This window comes from Chlorocebus sabaeus, chromosome 9, assembly GCF_047675955.1.
Source record: "Chlorocebus sabaeus isolate Y175 chromosome 9, mChlSab1.0.hap1, whole genome shotgun sequence".
NCBI lineage: Eukaryota > Metazoa > Chordata > Mammalia > Primates > Cercopithecidae > Chlorocebus > Chlorocebus sabaeus.
The window spans coordinates 60,976,902-60,990,631 of record NC_132912.1 but is presented as its reverse complement, the minus strand read 5'-3'; the positions used below and the strand labels follow the sequence as shown (position 1 = coordinate 60,990,631).

At 47.7% G+C, this 13,730-nt stretch overlaps 1 protein-coding gene across 3 annotated transcripts; it reads right to left on the bottom strand.

The window, feature by feature from the left end:
- Positions 1–805: 805 nt before the first annotated feature.
- On the bottom strand, positions 806–5,299 carry LOC103215930 (pulmonary surfactant-associated protein A). 3 transcript variants are annotated; one of them, XM_038008858.2, is made up of 6 exons: positions 5,257–5,299; positions 4,869–4,898; positions 4,226–4,420; positions 3,831–3,950; positions 3,000–3,077; positions 806–2,528 (listed from the first exon to the last, which is right to left on the bottom strand). In XM_038008858.2, exons 3-6 carry the CDS (start codon positions 4,395–4,397, stop codon positions 2,152–2,154), a joined length of 747 nt encoding a protein of 248 aa, XP_037864786.2. In that variant the 5' UTR covers positions 4,398–4,420; positions 4,869–4,898; positions 5,257–5,299; the 3' UTR covers positions 806–2,151. The 3 variants fall into 3 exon arrangements, with proteins under 3 accessions (XP_037864786.2, XP_072875650.1, XP_072875651.1); XM_073019549.1 differs by lacking the exons at positions 4,869–4,898; positions 5,257–5,299 and adding an exon at positions 4,589–4,817; XM_073019550.1 differs by lacking the exons at positions 4,869–4,898; positions 5,257–5,299 and having other exon boundaries at positions 2,152–2,528; positions 3,831–3,890; positions 4,313–4,412.
- Between the last annotated feature and the right edge of the window lie 8,431 nt (positions 5,300–13,730).

Here is a 13,730-nt window from a genome sequence, read left to right as displayed (position 1 = left end):
ATGATGTTTGGTAGGTTAGATGTATTAAATGCATTTTCCATTTAAGATATCATTCTGCAATGTGTTTATCAGGACCTAATCACCTCATAAGTCAAGGAACATTTGTACATGCTTCTCCTTGGTTTTCTTTTAATTTAGGGGAAGGCTCAATAATTTCTGTGCTGGGTCCCAAGCACATGTGGAATGGTGACCAGATTAAAAATTATCATTCAGAAAACAATCATAAATTGTTCCCCTATTTCTCATCTGATTTTGTGGGTTTTGACCCAGAGCTTCTCTCTGCCCAAGAAAAGCAGTAAATCCATGAAAGAGAGCGTTCTCAGGTGTGAGGGTGGGAGGAGTGGGAGCCTTTCTGGAGGTGGGACACATATGTGGCTGCCTCCTCAAGCAATGGGGGATGTTGTCTCGTTCCTGCACAGCCCTGGGTCATGGGAGAGTGGTCCCATTCCAAGCCAACATGAGACTAGGATGGCTCACTGAGGCCTGGGACTGAGCCCTGAGTGCCACCATCACTGCTGGGCTGCAGAAATCATTCAAGTGGCTGCATGGAGGATGGAAGGCATGGTATCCCCACCCACAAATGGACCATGTGGATTCATGATGCCCATGTGTTCTTCCAAATGGTGTCTGTAGCTCCCCATCCCCCTGCACCATCTCAGGGAGGAGAGCAGGTCGCCCCTCCCATCAAACAAAGAAAGCACATCCTGAGATTGAATTTTCCAATCTTGAGGAAAGTGGGGGCTCAGAACCAGAGTTCATTTGATTTACAAAAATACAGAAATGTGATGTTTCTTGGAACCAAAGCTATGGAAACTCATGTGAACACATTCACGATTTATTATGCTTCAATCATCTTTATTCAGCTCAGGGGTGGTGTGGCTGGAAGCATAAGCTTCAGGTGCAGGAAGGTGGGTTTGGATCCAGCCTCTGCCACTTGCTCTCTGGAATAATATTCAAAACATTTAACTCCTCCAAGGTTCAGTGTCCTTATAGAAAATGGGTAAACAATACTGGTCCCGTGACATTGTGTGAAGGTTGAATAGTACATAATAAACTGTATTAGAATTGCTTGTCAAGGTGTGTGGCACGTGGTATGTGCTCGGTCAATAGCCTCTGTGTTTAGTAACAGCTCTGGTAGTAATTTTGCTAGCTGGAGAGATGGTAATAATTGTGACAGCAACAAGTATTTTATCCCCATTTCACAGATGAAGACATAGACTCAGGGAGAATAAATATCCCCAAGAGTCACTGGGTACCCTGCCCACCCCAAGACACATCCTAAGACCTGGCACACGTTAATTTCAATGATTATCTGGGTGAATGGATTCATGGAAGAGGAAAGTGGAGCCGGTGTTGTGTGGGGAGCGGGTGGTGTGAATGCCCACCGAGGTCTGAACTGGGGTGCAGAGTCGTTCATCAGCAGAAAGTTACTTGGATCACGTCTGCACTGGGGGGCTCTACCCTAGAGGCCTAGGCCGGCTGTCTTCAGGTCAGGGGGCTGAGTTGGCATCCAAAGACTCAAAGGAGTAACATGTCAGTCATGGGGTTGGCATGGACACCACTGTTCTGGGGCACCACTGGGCCCTCAGACCACCTGGAGAACCTGACCAGGCCTGCCCTGGAGACCTCAGAGTGCCAGAGAATCTCCACTGTGGCCTTAGCTCCACATAGGGTTTCCCTGAAGTCCACCTCTTTCTGCCATTATGCTTGGCCAGGACTGCACATCCTGATGGCACTGGGCACGCAGTGGGCTGCAGAGGGAGAGCTAGGGCACCAGGAGGCAGGCACTCTGTGTGACGTCAGAGGGTGCTTCTACCCCAAAACCTCACTGCTGCCATCTGTAAGCGAAGGAACTGGACCAGATGGGGAATAAGGAGGGCTCCATCTCATGCCGAAGGCCAAGGCTAGGAGTGGCTGCCTGGTGTGCAGTGCTGGGAGGGTTTGCAAGGGGAGTGTCAAGGCTGGCCAGTGATTTGGGGGAAGAGTCAGGGCCCATCAGGGGAATGAAGTGGTTAAGGATGCCTTCAGCCTTAATAGCCACAAGTGAATTCTGTTGAAAGGGAGTTCCAGCATCTCACAGACCAAGGGGATCCTGGGGATGGAAACCGAAGGCCAGACAGGATCCTCCCTGTCCCGTGGCATAAATGCCTCTCAGAACTCACAGATGGTCAGTCGGTTGTACAGGCAGTTCCTGTCATTCCACCGCCCGTCTGTGTACATCTCCACACACTGCTCTGTTCCCTGACCTGCGGGCTCCCCTGGGTACCAGTTGGTGTAGTTTACAGGGGTCCCATCTGAGTAGCGGAAGTCTCCAGGGCTTGGACCTTCAATCAGGCCCACATAGGCATATGTGTTGTACTTCTTCACGAAGCTTGCAATGGCCTCATTTTCCTCTGGATTCCTCGGGACAGCAATGTGGCCGCCTGCTCTGGCGCATGCCTCCTGAATGGCATCAAAAGTGGCAGACTGCCCATTGGTGGAGAAGACCTTCCCTCCTATTGCCAGTATGGACTCCTGTAGACTGAGGACTGGGAGCAGAGGAGACTGGGTCAGGCCACTGACTGCTTTGTCTCTAAGCCACCTCCCTCACCTGGGCTCTCCGCCACCGGACTTTCCCCAGTCTCTCCATCTCTGCCTCTCTCTGTGTCTTCTCTTCCTCTTCCAATTGCAGTTTTCTAAATTCTCTTCTAAGCTTTCATCCATTTATTCACTCATCTAAGTAACAATTACTTATTGCCAGAAATGGTGCCATTTCCTGGGATTCAGTGGAAAGCAAGACGGGCGGAGAACTTGCTTTCCTGTGAAATGCGCAGTGAAGTGTGTCGGGTTCTGTCTCCTCTGGGCCATTCAAAGACATCAGAAAAGCAAGCATCATTCCTTTCCCCAAGACCTGACATGTGCGAGCCTGTTTGTCATCTCTATGTTCTAGAAGCTGCTGCTGAGAATGAGGGGAATTTGTGGGAAACTCCCACCCTGTGAGGCCCAGGGGGTCCCCTTACCTCCCCTTGTCTGCAGGATTTGATGTCTGAAGTCGTGGAGTGTGGCTTGGAGCTCCCCATCTAGATGAGCTGGAAGCCCTGCGGAGAGCGCCCCACACAGAAGGAGGGGCAGGCCAGTGAAGACCCCCACTTGCTGCCACGCAGGCATTTTGCCATCTGCAATCCTGGAACTCTGCCTTTTCATTGCTGCTAGGCATCGCCCGGGCCCCAGGCTCAGAGGGTCCACAAGACTCCAGTGTGTCTCCACACCCCCGGTCCCCTATTCTTTAGTGAAGCCTTGCCCCTGCTGAGACCTCCACCCCTTGTCCTCTTTCCTGCTCTGTCCCTCGAGTGGCTCTGTCTGCCCGCCTCTGTGGGGCAAGTCCCTCTCCCGCACCCTCCACCAAGGGCAAGCATGATGCTCTCTGCGCTGCCCTGATGGCCTTGCTTACTGCTCTGAGCTGCAAATTCCCGTCTGCCTGTGGGCTCCTTATCACATCATCTGCCTGGATGTCTGGTCCTCATTCACCCTTCAGACTGCCCCCAGCACTGCCTCCCAGGACGTGCCTCCCCCACCTCCCAGCGCTGTCCCGAGTCCCACACCCGACTCCATGTCTCCCCATTGGCGGTCACGAGGCCTAGAGGACCTCCCATACTTGCCCTTCCCTGAATTGTGACCACACTCCCCAGACACTTTGGCTTTCTCCCTCAAGTTCATATTCTCTTACTTAGGTTGAGCCAAATGCCCTTGGGGAACCTGCAGGGTTTGTCTGATCCCCATCAGCCCTGTGTAACGGACTTCAGGGTTGCTGTGCCCGTGTTCCCACTGCCCACCTGCCCCACCCTGCTCACCTGGAGGGCCCCTCTCGCCAGGCTCCCCCTTTTCTCCACGCTGTCCAGGGATACCAGGGGCTCCAGGCAGCCCATCATTCCCAGGAGCACATGGCATATCTCCAGGCGGACCCATGGGGCCTGCAGAGAAACAGGACATGGATGTGTGGGATCCGTCACCCACAACTGGTTAGAGCTAGTGAGACTCGACCCTCATTATCACTGGGGCTGTCCCAGTTATCACTCCGTGGGCACTATGAGGACAGACTCTCCCGGATGCGCCATCCTAAGGGCCCCAGGAGCCCACCAGGTCCCACCCAGCTCACTATGGCCTACAGCCTAGGGGCCTAGACAGACAGGCCTTCTGAAAAGGGGTCTGTGTCCCTCCGCAGAGGGTGGGGTCTCCAGCACAGTACCTGGAGGGCCAGGGTCTCCTTTGACACCATCTCTCCCATCCCTGCCTGGCAGGCCATGGGATCCAGGAGTGCCGGGGATACCAGGGCTTCCAACACAAACGTCCTTCACTTCGCACGCAGTGCCAGAGGCTGCCATCAAGGTGAGCGTGAGGGCCAGAGGGCACAGCCACATGGCTCCGGCTCCAGCTGCTGCTCCTGCAGGAGGGATGGCCGTGAGCCCATCTGCTGCCTCTGCCAACATCTCCCCCACTGTGCTCTGTCAGGACTCAGGAAGCTGGGCAGAGCCCGAGAGGCAGGGCAGGCGAGACCAGAGTGCTGGGAAGACCCGAAGCACCCAGGAAAATTCCCAGCATCATCTGGCACCTGGCGTGGTCTCCAGCTTCAGGCCTCTGGCTGGAGGTTGTGGGGTCTCCAGGCTGCTGAGGAGGAGGAAGAGTAAGGAGCTCTGGGGAGCCCGGGGACCTGGACTCCACTGTAGTCTCCTTTCTGTCAGTGCCTCACTGTTACCCTGGGAAACTGGCTTCACCTCTCTGACTTCCGTGCTCTGCAGAAAACCTGCCCTGTCCCTACCAGGCTGTTAGGAGCAAGGATGAGGTCACTCACTCACTGACTCACTCCATCTGTCCCTCATATGTGCAGTTACCTTCTTTTCAGGCTCTAAGAAATCAACGACCTGAGAATGAAAAGAGATGAACACCGCCTAGGCCCCTCAAGGTGATGATCAGGGGGATGATGACCCTCTCACAGTCAGTATTTAGGTCTTCCTCCTACTTGGGGTCTGTTCTCCCACTCCCCGCCTTAGGCCCTGCTGAGCCCCTGGTAGAGATGGACCTGGCCAAGGAAGATATCAAAGCATGAGGGCCTTTGCCGGTCATCCATGTTGACTGTGCTGTGAAACACCTCTCAGTGGAAAATAGGGAGTCGCCCTCCTTCCCAGCCTGGGCCTTGGTCAGGCCTATGGCTGCTGGGCTGGTCCTCTCTGTCTGCGATCCTCATGCTGGAGAACACCCAGAAGATGGGGCTAAACTCACCCACACACAGAGCCTCCAGCTGCTTGGGTCTCTGCCTCCAAGTCAGAGCATACAGGTGGACAACAGCATTTATAGGGTGTGGGCTGCCAGGCTTCTTCCACACCCCTGAGAGCTCTACTACAAAACCTGTGCTCCAAGCAGGAAATAGGCATGGTGTTTACACAGCATGTTTCCCTGCAGAACACTCAGGTTGGAGGAACACTTAGGACCCTTGAGGGGAGCACAGAACCTGGTAAAGAAAAACACGAGGTCTGTAAGAAGAGAAATGCCTCCACTGGTTAAGGTCACCCACCCTGCACTCAGGGAGATCCACTTGGTTCCTGGTTTAGTGTCAGACAGTGAAGAAGTCACCGCTCCAGTTGAGGGTGGTCAGGTTGATCCAGGCCAACCAATCTGCCCTGTAACCTTGCTCAGCTCTGAGCCCCAGGCCCCCCCCAGCTGGTGTCCCTGGAGCCTGCAGCCAAGTTGGTGAGCACACGGACAGAGTGGCAGGCAAATAGGCTGCATGTTCCACTTTCGTCTGCCCTAGCAGGTTCAGCTGGGGGAGTCAGGGCAGCACCTGGAAGGTCACGGGAGAGCTGCTGTTTCTGTCTTTGGTAGAACATTACTTTGGGTGATGTCTGGCAACCTGCAATGGTGATTATGCTAAGTGTCCCAGTGATATATGAAGTCCTAGTCCTGGTTCAAGCATCTGGATTAGGAGGGAATCTCCAACTGTGGAAGTGGTGATGATGGAAACCAAGACAGGAAAACCTCCCCTGGCTTATTTGGAATTGGTTTGAAAAATCTCAAACCCTTGAGGAGTCTGGAGCTCTTCCAGGGAGCAGAAGCTCAGCAATGGACCCCACTCCCAGGAGCAGGAAGCTGGGCAGTGCCAATTTGTAGCACAGGGTCTTTCAGCTGCCCCAGTGTCGCCTGCCACACTATGTGGTAAGTGCTGGGCCAGGTGTGGAATGGGGCAGTCAGGCCTGTGCAGGGCAGGGGCAGGTGGGGCGCAGCTCCAGCAACTCGGCTGTGGGGGGGCCAGGGCTGTTTTGTAGGTGATGAGCAGGGACAGAGGCCAACTCGGATGTGCAGGGCCTTGTGGTTTGCAGGGCAGGGCATGGCTTTAGGGGAAAGGCACACCTGAGTTTTGACCCACAGCTGTCATTCATTTATTAACCAGGTGGACTTGGTCAGTTTCATTTTTCATTTTATTATTCTGAAACAACATCAAAATTACAGAAAAATTGCCAGTATAGTACGACTTTTTTTCCTGAACCTTTGAGAGTAGGTTGTCAACATGAAACGCCAACACCCCAATACTTTAGTGTGTTTTTCATGCAAAGGCGTTTTCACCTTATAACCATAATCAAGAAATTAACACTGATACAATAACTCCACATAGCCTTCAGGCCCTGTGCAAAATGTACCCAACGCCCCAGTAGTGTCCTCTATAGCAAAGAATCCGTTTCTGAGTCATGTGCCTTATTCGGTTGTCACGCTTCTCCAGTGTCCTGAAACCCACAAAGTCCCTCTGTCTTCCCTTCACCTTCATGACCTGAACACAGTGTGAAGATCACAGGAGACTGTGTAGAATGCCCTTCACTTTGTTTTTTCCTGAAGTATTGTCTCACGATTAGATTCAGGTTCCGTAACTTCGGCAGACATACCACAGACACCCGCTGCGCTCCTCTCCCACTCTGCCAGGGGCATGGGACTTTAGTTTGCCCCGAGAATAATGATGTTCACGTTGATCATTGAATAAAGTGGTGGGTGTCACGCTTCGCTACCATGACTACATTATTTTTCTGGTTTTAATCAATGACTATGTTGTGAGGATACACTTTGGGACTATTGTAAAGATCCCATTCCTCATCACGCTGTCTTTGTCGCCCATTGATTACTTTGTAGCAATATGGACTTGCACGTGAGGGTTACCACCGGCCGCCAGGGGGTGCCGAGCACTCGCCTGCGGGCTGCAGTGGGGCCCTATGCGTGTTTGATGTAGAAACAGCTACAGTTTACCAGCACATGGCACCAGCAAACCTAAAGAATGTCGTTAAGAAGCACAAGCTTGTCACTCTTAGCCCCAAGAATTGCTCCAGTCCCTGCTGAGTTCCGAGTGCCCATGCCAGGCCACTCAGCCGCGTCCACAGCCTCCTACTCCTGCTCAGGCCCCACAGCCCCCGACAGTCCGCTCTCCTTCAGTGCCCTTCTCACTCTCCTCGGGCTTCATCCCCCATGTTGGGCCACCTCCCTCTGCGGGGACATCCTCTTCACACTGCCAGGCCCTGGGTGCCCACGCAAAGCCACCTTAGAGTCCACAGTCTCACTGCACTCTGAGTACCACTCCCTGTGGCAGGACTCCCTCCTCACCCAGTGTGACTGAAACAAGGAAGATGATGCTTTCCCAAGTGGGCAAAGTAAGACTGAGGGGCGCAGAGTGGGAGCCATGCGCCGCCCTAAGGACAGCCCACAGGCGTCTCTGCAGATTCGAGGCCTCTCTCTTAGTGCTCAAGGGACCCTTTCCTTCCCCTTTCTCCAGCTGCACTGGGTGCTAGCATTGGGAAGAAGCTGCCTGTCGCTGCTGGAGCTTTCCCGTCGTTTTGAGTCATCGCAGCACTCTATAAGGCATACAGAGAGTAAATCCCCATTCCATGCCTCAGTCAACTGAGGCTGACAGGCATTGTGTGGATTGCCAAAATTACCCAGAAATCCTCTTTCCAGCTCAGTCCTCTGCTAGAACCTTCCCAGAGTCAGAGGGATGTGCTTATTCTACCTGTACCTGGAGACAGAGAGGCATAAATTGATTTACTAATTATGGATATATTTCAAGATCACTTCTACTGTCAGAATCTAAGGGGCAGCTCAGCCACATTAAGGGAATGGAAGTTGACACTTCTTTTCCTTGATGCAGCCAGCACACTAAGCAAATATGTGTGTATGTATTTTTTATATATATACACACACACACATATATTGTATGCTGTATATTTACACACATATCTATATTACATTGGCACATCTAATAAATGTCACTGCATTCTTTAAAAGAATAACACAGTAAATCTTTCTATTACCTAGAAATGACGTATTTTAATTTTCATCAACACAGCTCTCTCACCTCTCTACCCTGAGCATTTTGAGTTTTCCAAACCCCAGAGAAACACATCATGCCTGGGATACAGAGAGAGACTCCATCTCAAAAAAAAAAAAAAAAAAAAAGACTGGTGAAACTGGGCATCCTTGTCATGCTCAAATTATTAGCGGAAAAGCTTTCTAATTTTCTCCATTCAGTATGATGGTGGCTGTGGATTTTTTTGTATATGACCTTTACTGTGTTGTGGTACTTGATTTGTACACCTAATTTGTTGAGCATTTTTATGATGAAGGGATGTTAAATTTTGTCAATTTTTTTTTTGCATCTATTGAGATGATCATATGTTTTCTTCTTCGTTCCATTGATGGAATGTATCACACTTATTGATTTATATATGTTGAACCATCCTTGCATCCCTGAGATGAATCCCATTTGATCATGGTGATTATATTTTGGACGTGCTGCTGGATTCTGTTTGCTAGTATTTTGTTGAAGATTTTTGTTTCTCTGTTCATCAGAGATGTTAGCCTGTACTGTTCTTGTTGTTGCTGTTGTGTTTATGTCTGGTTTTGCTGTCAGGATATCAGGATAATGCTGGCCCCATAAAATGCAATTGGAAGAATTTCCCCCTCTTCAATTTTTTGGAATAGCTTGAAAAGAATTGGTCTTTTTTGTTCTTTAAAACTTTGGCAGAATTCAGCAGTGAAGGCATCTAATCATGGACTTTTCTTTGATGGTAGACTTTTTATTATTGATTCAATATTGTTACTAGTGATCGGTATGTTCAGGCTTTCTGTTTCTTCCTGGTTCAGTCTTGGTAGGTTGTATGTGTCCAGGAATTCATCCATTTCCCCTAGATTTTCCCATTTGTTGACATAAGTTGTTAATAATAATGTTTAATGATTGTTTGTATTTCTGTGGCATCAATTGTAAGTCTCCTTTTTTTGTTTCTCATTTTTACTTATCTCAGTCTTCTCTCTTATTTTTTTAGTTAGTCTAGCTAATGGTTTGTCAATTTCGTTTTGTTCACAATACCAATGTTTCAGCCAGGTATAATGGCTCATGCCTGTAATCCTAGCACTGAGGCCAAGGCAGGAGGATCACTTGAGGCCAGGAGTTTGAGACCATCCTGGGCAACAAAAAAATACTACATCTTTTAAAAAGGAAAGAAAAAAATACCTTAACTGGGTGTGGTGGCGCATGCCTGTATTCCCAGCTGCTCAGAAGAATGAGGATCTCTGGAGCTCACGAGCTGGAGGCTGCAGCGAGCCAAGACAGAGGCGCTGCACTCCATCCTGGGTGACAGAGCAAGATGCTTTCCCTAGAAAAATACAAAAACAAACAAACAAACAAACCAAAACCTCACCAACTTTTTATTTTATTGGTCTCTAGTCTGCTTTTTGTTTATTTCTGCTCTGATTTTTAAATTTTCTTTCGACTAATTTTGGGTTTGGCTCCAAAGAAATAGGCTCAGAAATTCTTTCTCTCTCTTACTTTGCACAAATAAGATCATACTGCAGATACTTTTCTACAACTAGTGTTACATACTTCAGACATCCAGACATCTATTCAAATTCTGCAATTGGTAATTTCCCTTACATCCCTCAGGCATCTTTTCAGATGAACACATATAGACCTAATTATAACTATACTCTTTTCTTGGGGGTTGCTTGTTTTTAATTTTGGTAATGTATTCTTCACTATCTTTTTAACTTTTTGGAAAAACTTGTGCACCATAATAAACAAAAAGGATAAGAGAGAAGTTTACATCACAGTGGGTTGTTCACAAATTAAAACCGATAAAACTACCAATCAGTCAAAAAGAAAACTTTGCCAGCACCACAGAGTGGTGTGGTCTTGTGTGGTCAGTTTCTATGCCCTCTCTCCTCCCTACAGGAACTCATTATTCTAACCACTGTTGCCATTGATTAGTTTCCCTGTTCTTGAAATTTATATAAAGGACATATTCACACACTAGGGAATTTTGGGGTCTGGCTACTTTGGATTGCCATTGTATGTGTGAGATTGATCTATGTTGTTGCACATAGCAATAATGTGTTCATTGCTGACCAATATTCTACTGATTGAATATATGACAACTGATTCCTTACTGTGGTGTTGACAGACAGTGATTATTTCCAGTTTCAACTTAGTATGTATAATGCTGGTGTGAACATTCTTGTACATAAATCTGTCAGGTTATGAGGTTTTCATATGTTAAAATATTAAAGTATTAAAGTATATTCTAGATGGGGTTCCAAAATGGCTGAATAGGAACAGCTCCAGTCTGCAGCTCCCAGCGTAACTGACACAGAAGATGGGTGATTTCTGCATTTCCAACTGAGTACCTGGTTCATCTCATTGGGACTTGTTGGAAAGTGAGTGCAGTCCATGGAGGGCGAGCCAAAGCAGAGTGGAGCATTGCCTCACCCGGGAAGTGCAAGGGGTTGGGGGATTTCCCTTTCTTAGCCAAGGGAAGCTGTGACAGACTGTACTGGGAAAATCGAGAAACTGCCTCCTAAACACTGTGCTTTTCCAATGGTCTTAGCAAATGACACACCAGGAGATTATATCCCACACCTGGCTCAGCGGGTCCCACGCCCATGGAGCCTTGCTCACTGCTAGTCCCAGATTGAACTGCGAGGAGGCAGGCCTGCCTGCAGGAGGGAGTCTGCCATTGCTGAGGCTTGAGTAGGTAAAGAAAGCAGCCAGGAAGCTTGAACTGGGTGGAGCCCACCGCAGTTCAAGGAGGACTACCTGCCTCTGTCTGGGTGCAGGACACAGCTGAACAAAAGGCAGCAAAAACTTCTGCAAACTTAAACGTCACAGTCTGACAGCTCCGAAGAGAGCAGTGGTTCTCCCAGCATGGTATTTGAGCTCTGAGAATGGACAGACTGCTTCTCAAGTGGGTCCCTGACCACCATGTAGCCTAACTTGGAGACACCTCCAAGTAGGGGCCAACCAACACCTCATACAGCCGGGTGCCCCTCTGAGATGAAGCTTCCAGAGAAAAGATCAGGCAGCAATATTTGCTGTTCTGCAATATTTGCTGTTCTGCAGCCTCCACTGGTGAACCCAGGCAAACAGGGTCTGGAGTGGACCTCCAGCAAATTCCAACAGACCTGCAGCTGAGGGACCTGACTGTTAGAAGGAAAACTAACAAACAGAAAGGAATAGCATCAACATCAACAAAAAGGACATCCACACCAAAACGCCATCTGTAGGTCACCATCATCAAAGACCAAAGGTAGATAAAACCACAAAGATGGGGAGAAACCAGAGCAGAAAAGCTGAAAATTCTAAAAATCAGAGCACCCCTTCTCCTCCAAAGGATCTCAGCTCCTCGCCAGCAATGGAACAAAGCATGACAAAGAATGACTTTAACGAGTTGACAGAAGTAGGCTTCAGAAAGTCGGTAATAGCAAACTTCTCTGAGCTAAAGGAGGATGTTCGAACCCATCACAAGGAAGCTAAAATCTTGAAAAAAGAGTAGACGAATGGCTAACTAGAATAAACAGTATAGAGAAGACCTTAAATGACCTGATGGAGTTGAAAACCATGGCACGAGAACTACATGACTCATGCACAAGCTTCAGTAGTCGATTTGATCAAGTGGAAGAACGGGTATCAGTGATTGAAGATCAAATTAATGAAATGAAGTGAGAAGACAAGATTAGAGAAAAAAGAGTGAAAAGAAACGAACAAAGCCTCCAAGAAATATGGGACTATGTGAAAAGACCAAATATACATTTGATTAGTATACCAGAAAGTGACAAGGAGAATGGAACCAAGTTAGAAAACACTCTTCAGGATATTATCCGTGAGAACTTCCCTAACCTAACAAGGCAGGCCAACAGTCAAATTCAGGAAATACAGAGAACACCACAAAGATACTCCTCAAAAAGAGCAACCCCAAGACACATAATTGTCAGATTCACCAAGGTTGAAATGAAGGAAAAAATGTTAAGGGCAGCCAGAGAGAAAGGTCGGTTTACCATAAAGGGAAGCCCATCAGACTAACAGTGGATTGCTCAGCAGAAACCCTACAAGCCAGAAGAGAGTGGGGGCCAATATTCAACATTCTTAAAGAAAAGAATTTCCAACCCAGAATTTCATATCCAGCCAAACTTCATAAGTGAAGGAGAAATAAAATCCTTTACAGACAAGTAAATGCTGAGAGATTTTGTCACCACCAGGCTGCCTTACAAGAGCTCCTGAAGGAAGCACTAAAAATGGAAAGGAACAACCAGTACCAGCCACTGCAAAAACATGCCAAATTGTAAAGACCATCGATGCTAGGAAGAAACTGCATCAACTAACAGGCAAAATAACCAGCTAACATCATAATGACAGGATCAAATTCACAAATAACAATATTAATCTTAAATGTAAATAGGCTAACTGCCCCAATTAAAAGACACAGACTGGCAATTTGGGTAAAGAGTCAAGACACATCTGTGTGCTGTATTCAGGAGAACCATCTCATGTGCAGAGATGCACATAGACTCAAAACAAAGGGATGGAGGAAGATCTACCAAGCCAATGGAAAGCAAAAAAAAGAGCAAGGGTTGCAAACCTAGTCTCTGATAAAACAGACTTTAAACCAACAAAGATCAAAAGAGACAAAGAAGGCCATTACATAATGGTAAAGGGATCAATTCAACAAGAAGAGCTAACTATCCTAAATATATATGCACCCAATAAAGGAGCACCCAGATTCATAAAGGAAGCGCTGAAAGACCTAAAAAGAGACTTAGACTCCCAAAAATGATAATGGGAGCCTTTAACACTCCACTGTCAATGTTAGGCAGATCAATGAGACAGAAGGTTCACAAGGATATCCAGGACTTGAACTCAGCTCTACACCAAGTAGACCTAATAGACATCTACAGAACTCTCCACCCCAAATCAACAGTGTATACATTGTTTTCAGCACCACATCACACTTATTCCAAAATTGATCACATAGTTGGAAGTAAAGCACTCCTCAGCAAATGTAAAAGAACAGAAATCACAACAAACTGTCTCTCAGACCACAATGCAATCAAATTAGAACTCAGGATTAATAAACTCACTCAAAACCGCACAACTACATGGAAACTGAACAACCTGCTCCTGAATGACTACTAGGTAAATAACGAAATGAGGGCAGAAATAAAGATATTCTTTGAAACCAATGAGAACAAAGACACAATGAACCAGAATCTCTGGGACACATTTAAAGCAATGTGTGGAGGGAAATTTATAGCACTAAATGCCCACAAGAGAAAGCAGGAAAGATCTAAAATTGACACCCTAACATCACAATTAAAAGAACTGGAGAAGCAAAAGCAAACAAATTCAAAAGCTAGCAGAAGGCAAGAAATAACTAAGATCAGAGCAGAACTGAAGG

Bases quoted from the DNA above. Each gene is read 5' to 3' on its own strand.
- LOC103215930 (XM_038008858.2), bottom strand. From the start codon at position 4,397: ATGTGGCTGTGCCCTCTGGCCCTCACGCTCACCTTGATGGCAGCCTCT. The intron at 3,951-4,225 runs GTACTGTGCTGG...GTTTCTCTGCAG, and splicing joins AGGAGACCCTGGCCCTCCAG to GCCCCATGGGTCCGCCTGGA. The intron at 2,529-2,999 runs GTAAGGGGACCC...CTCTGCTCCCAG, and splicing joins AATCCTGCAGACAAGGGGAG to TCCTCAGTCTACAGGAGTCC.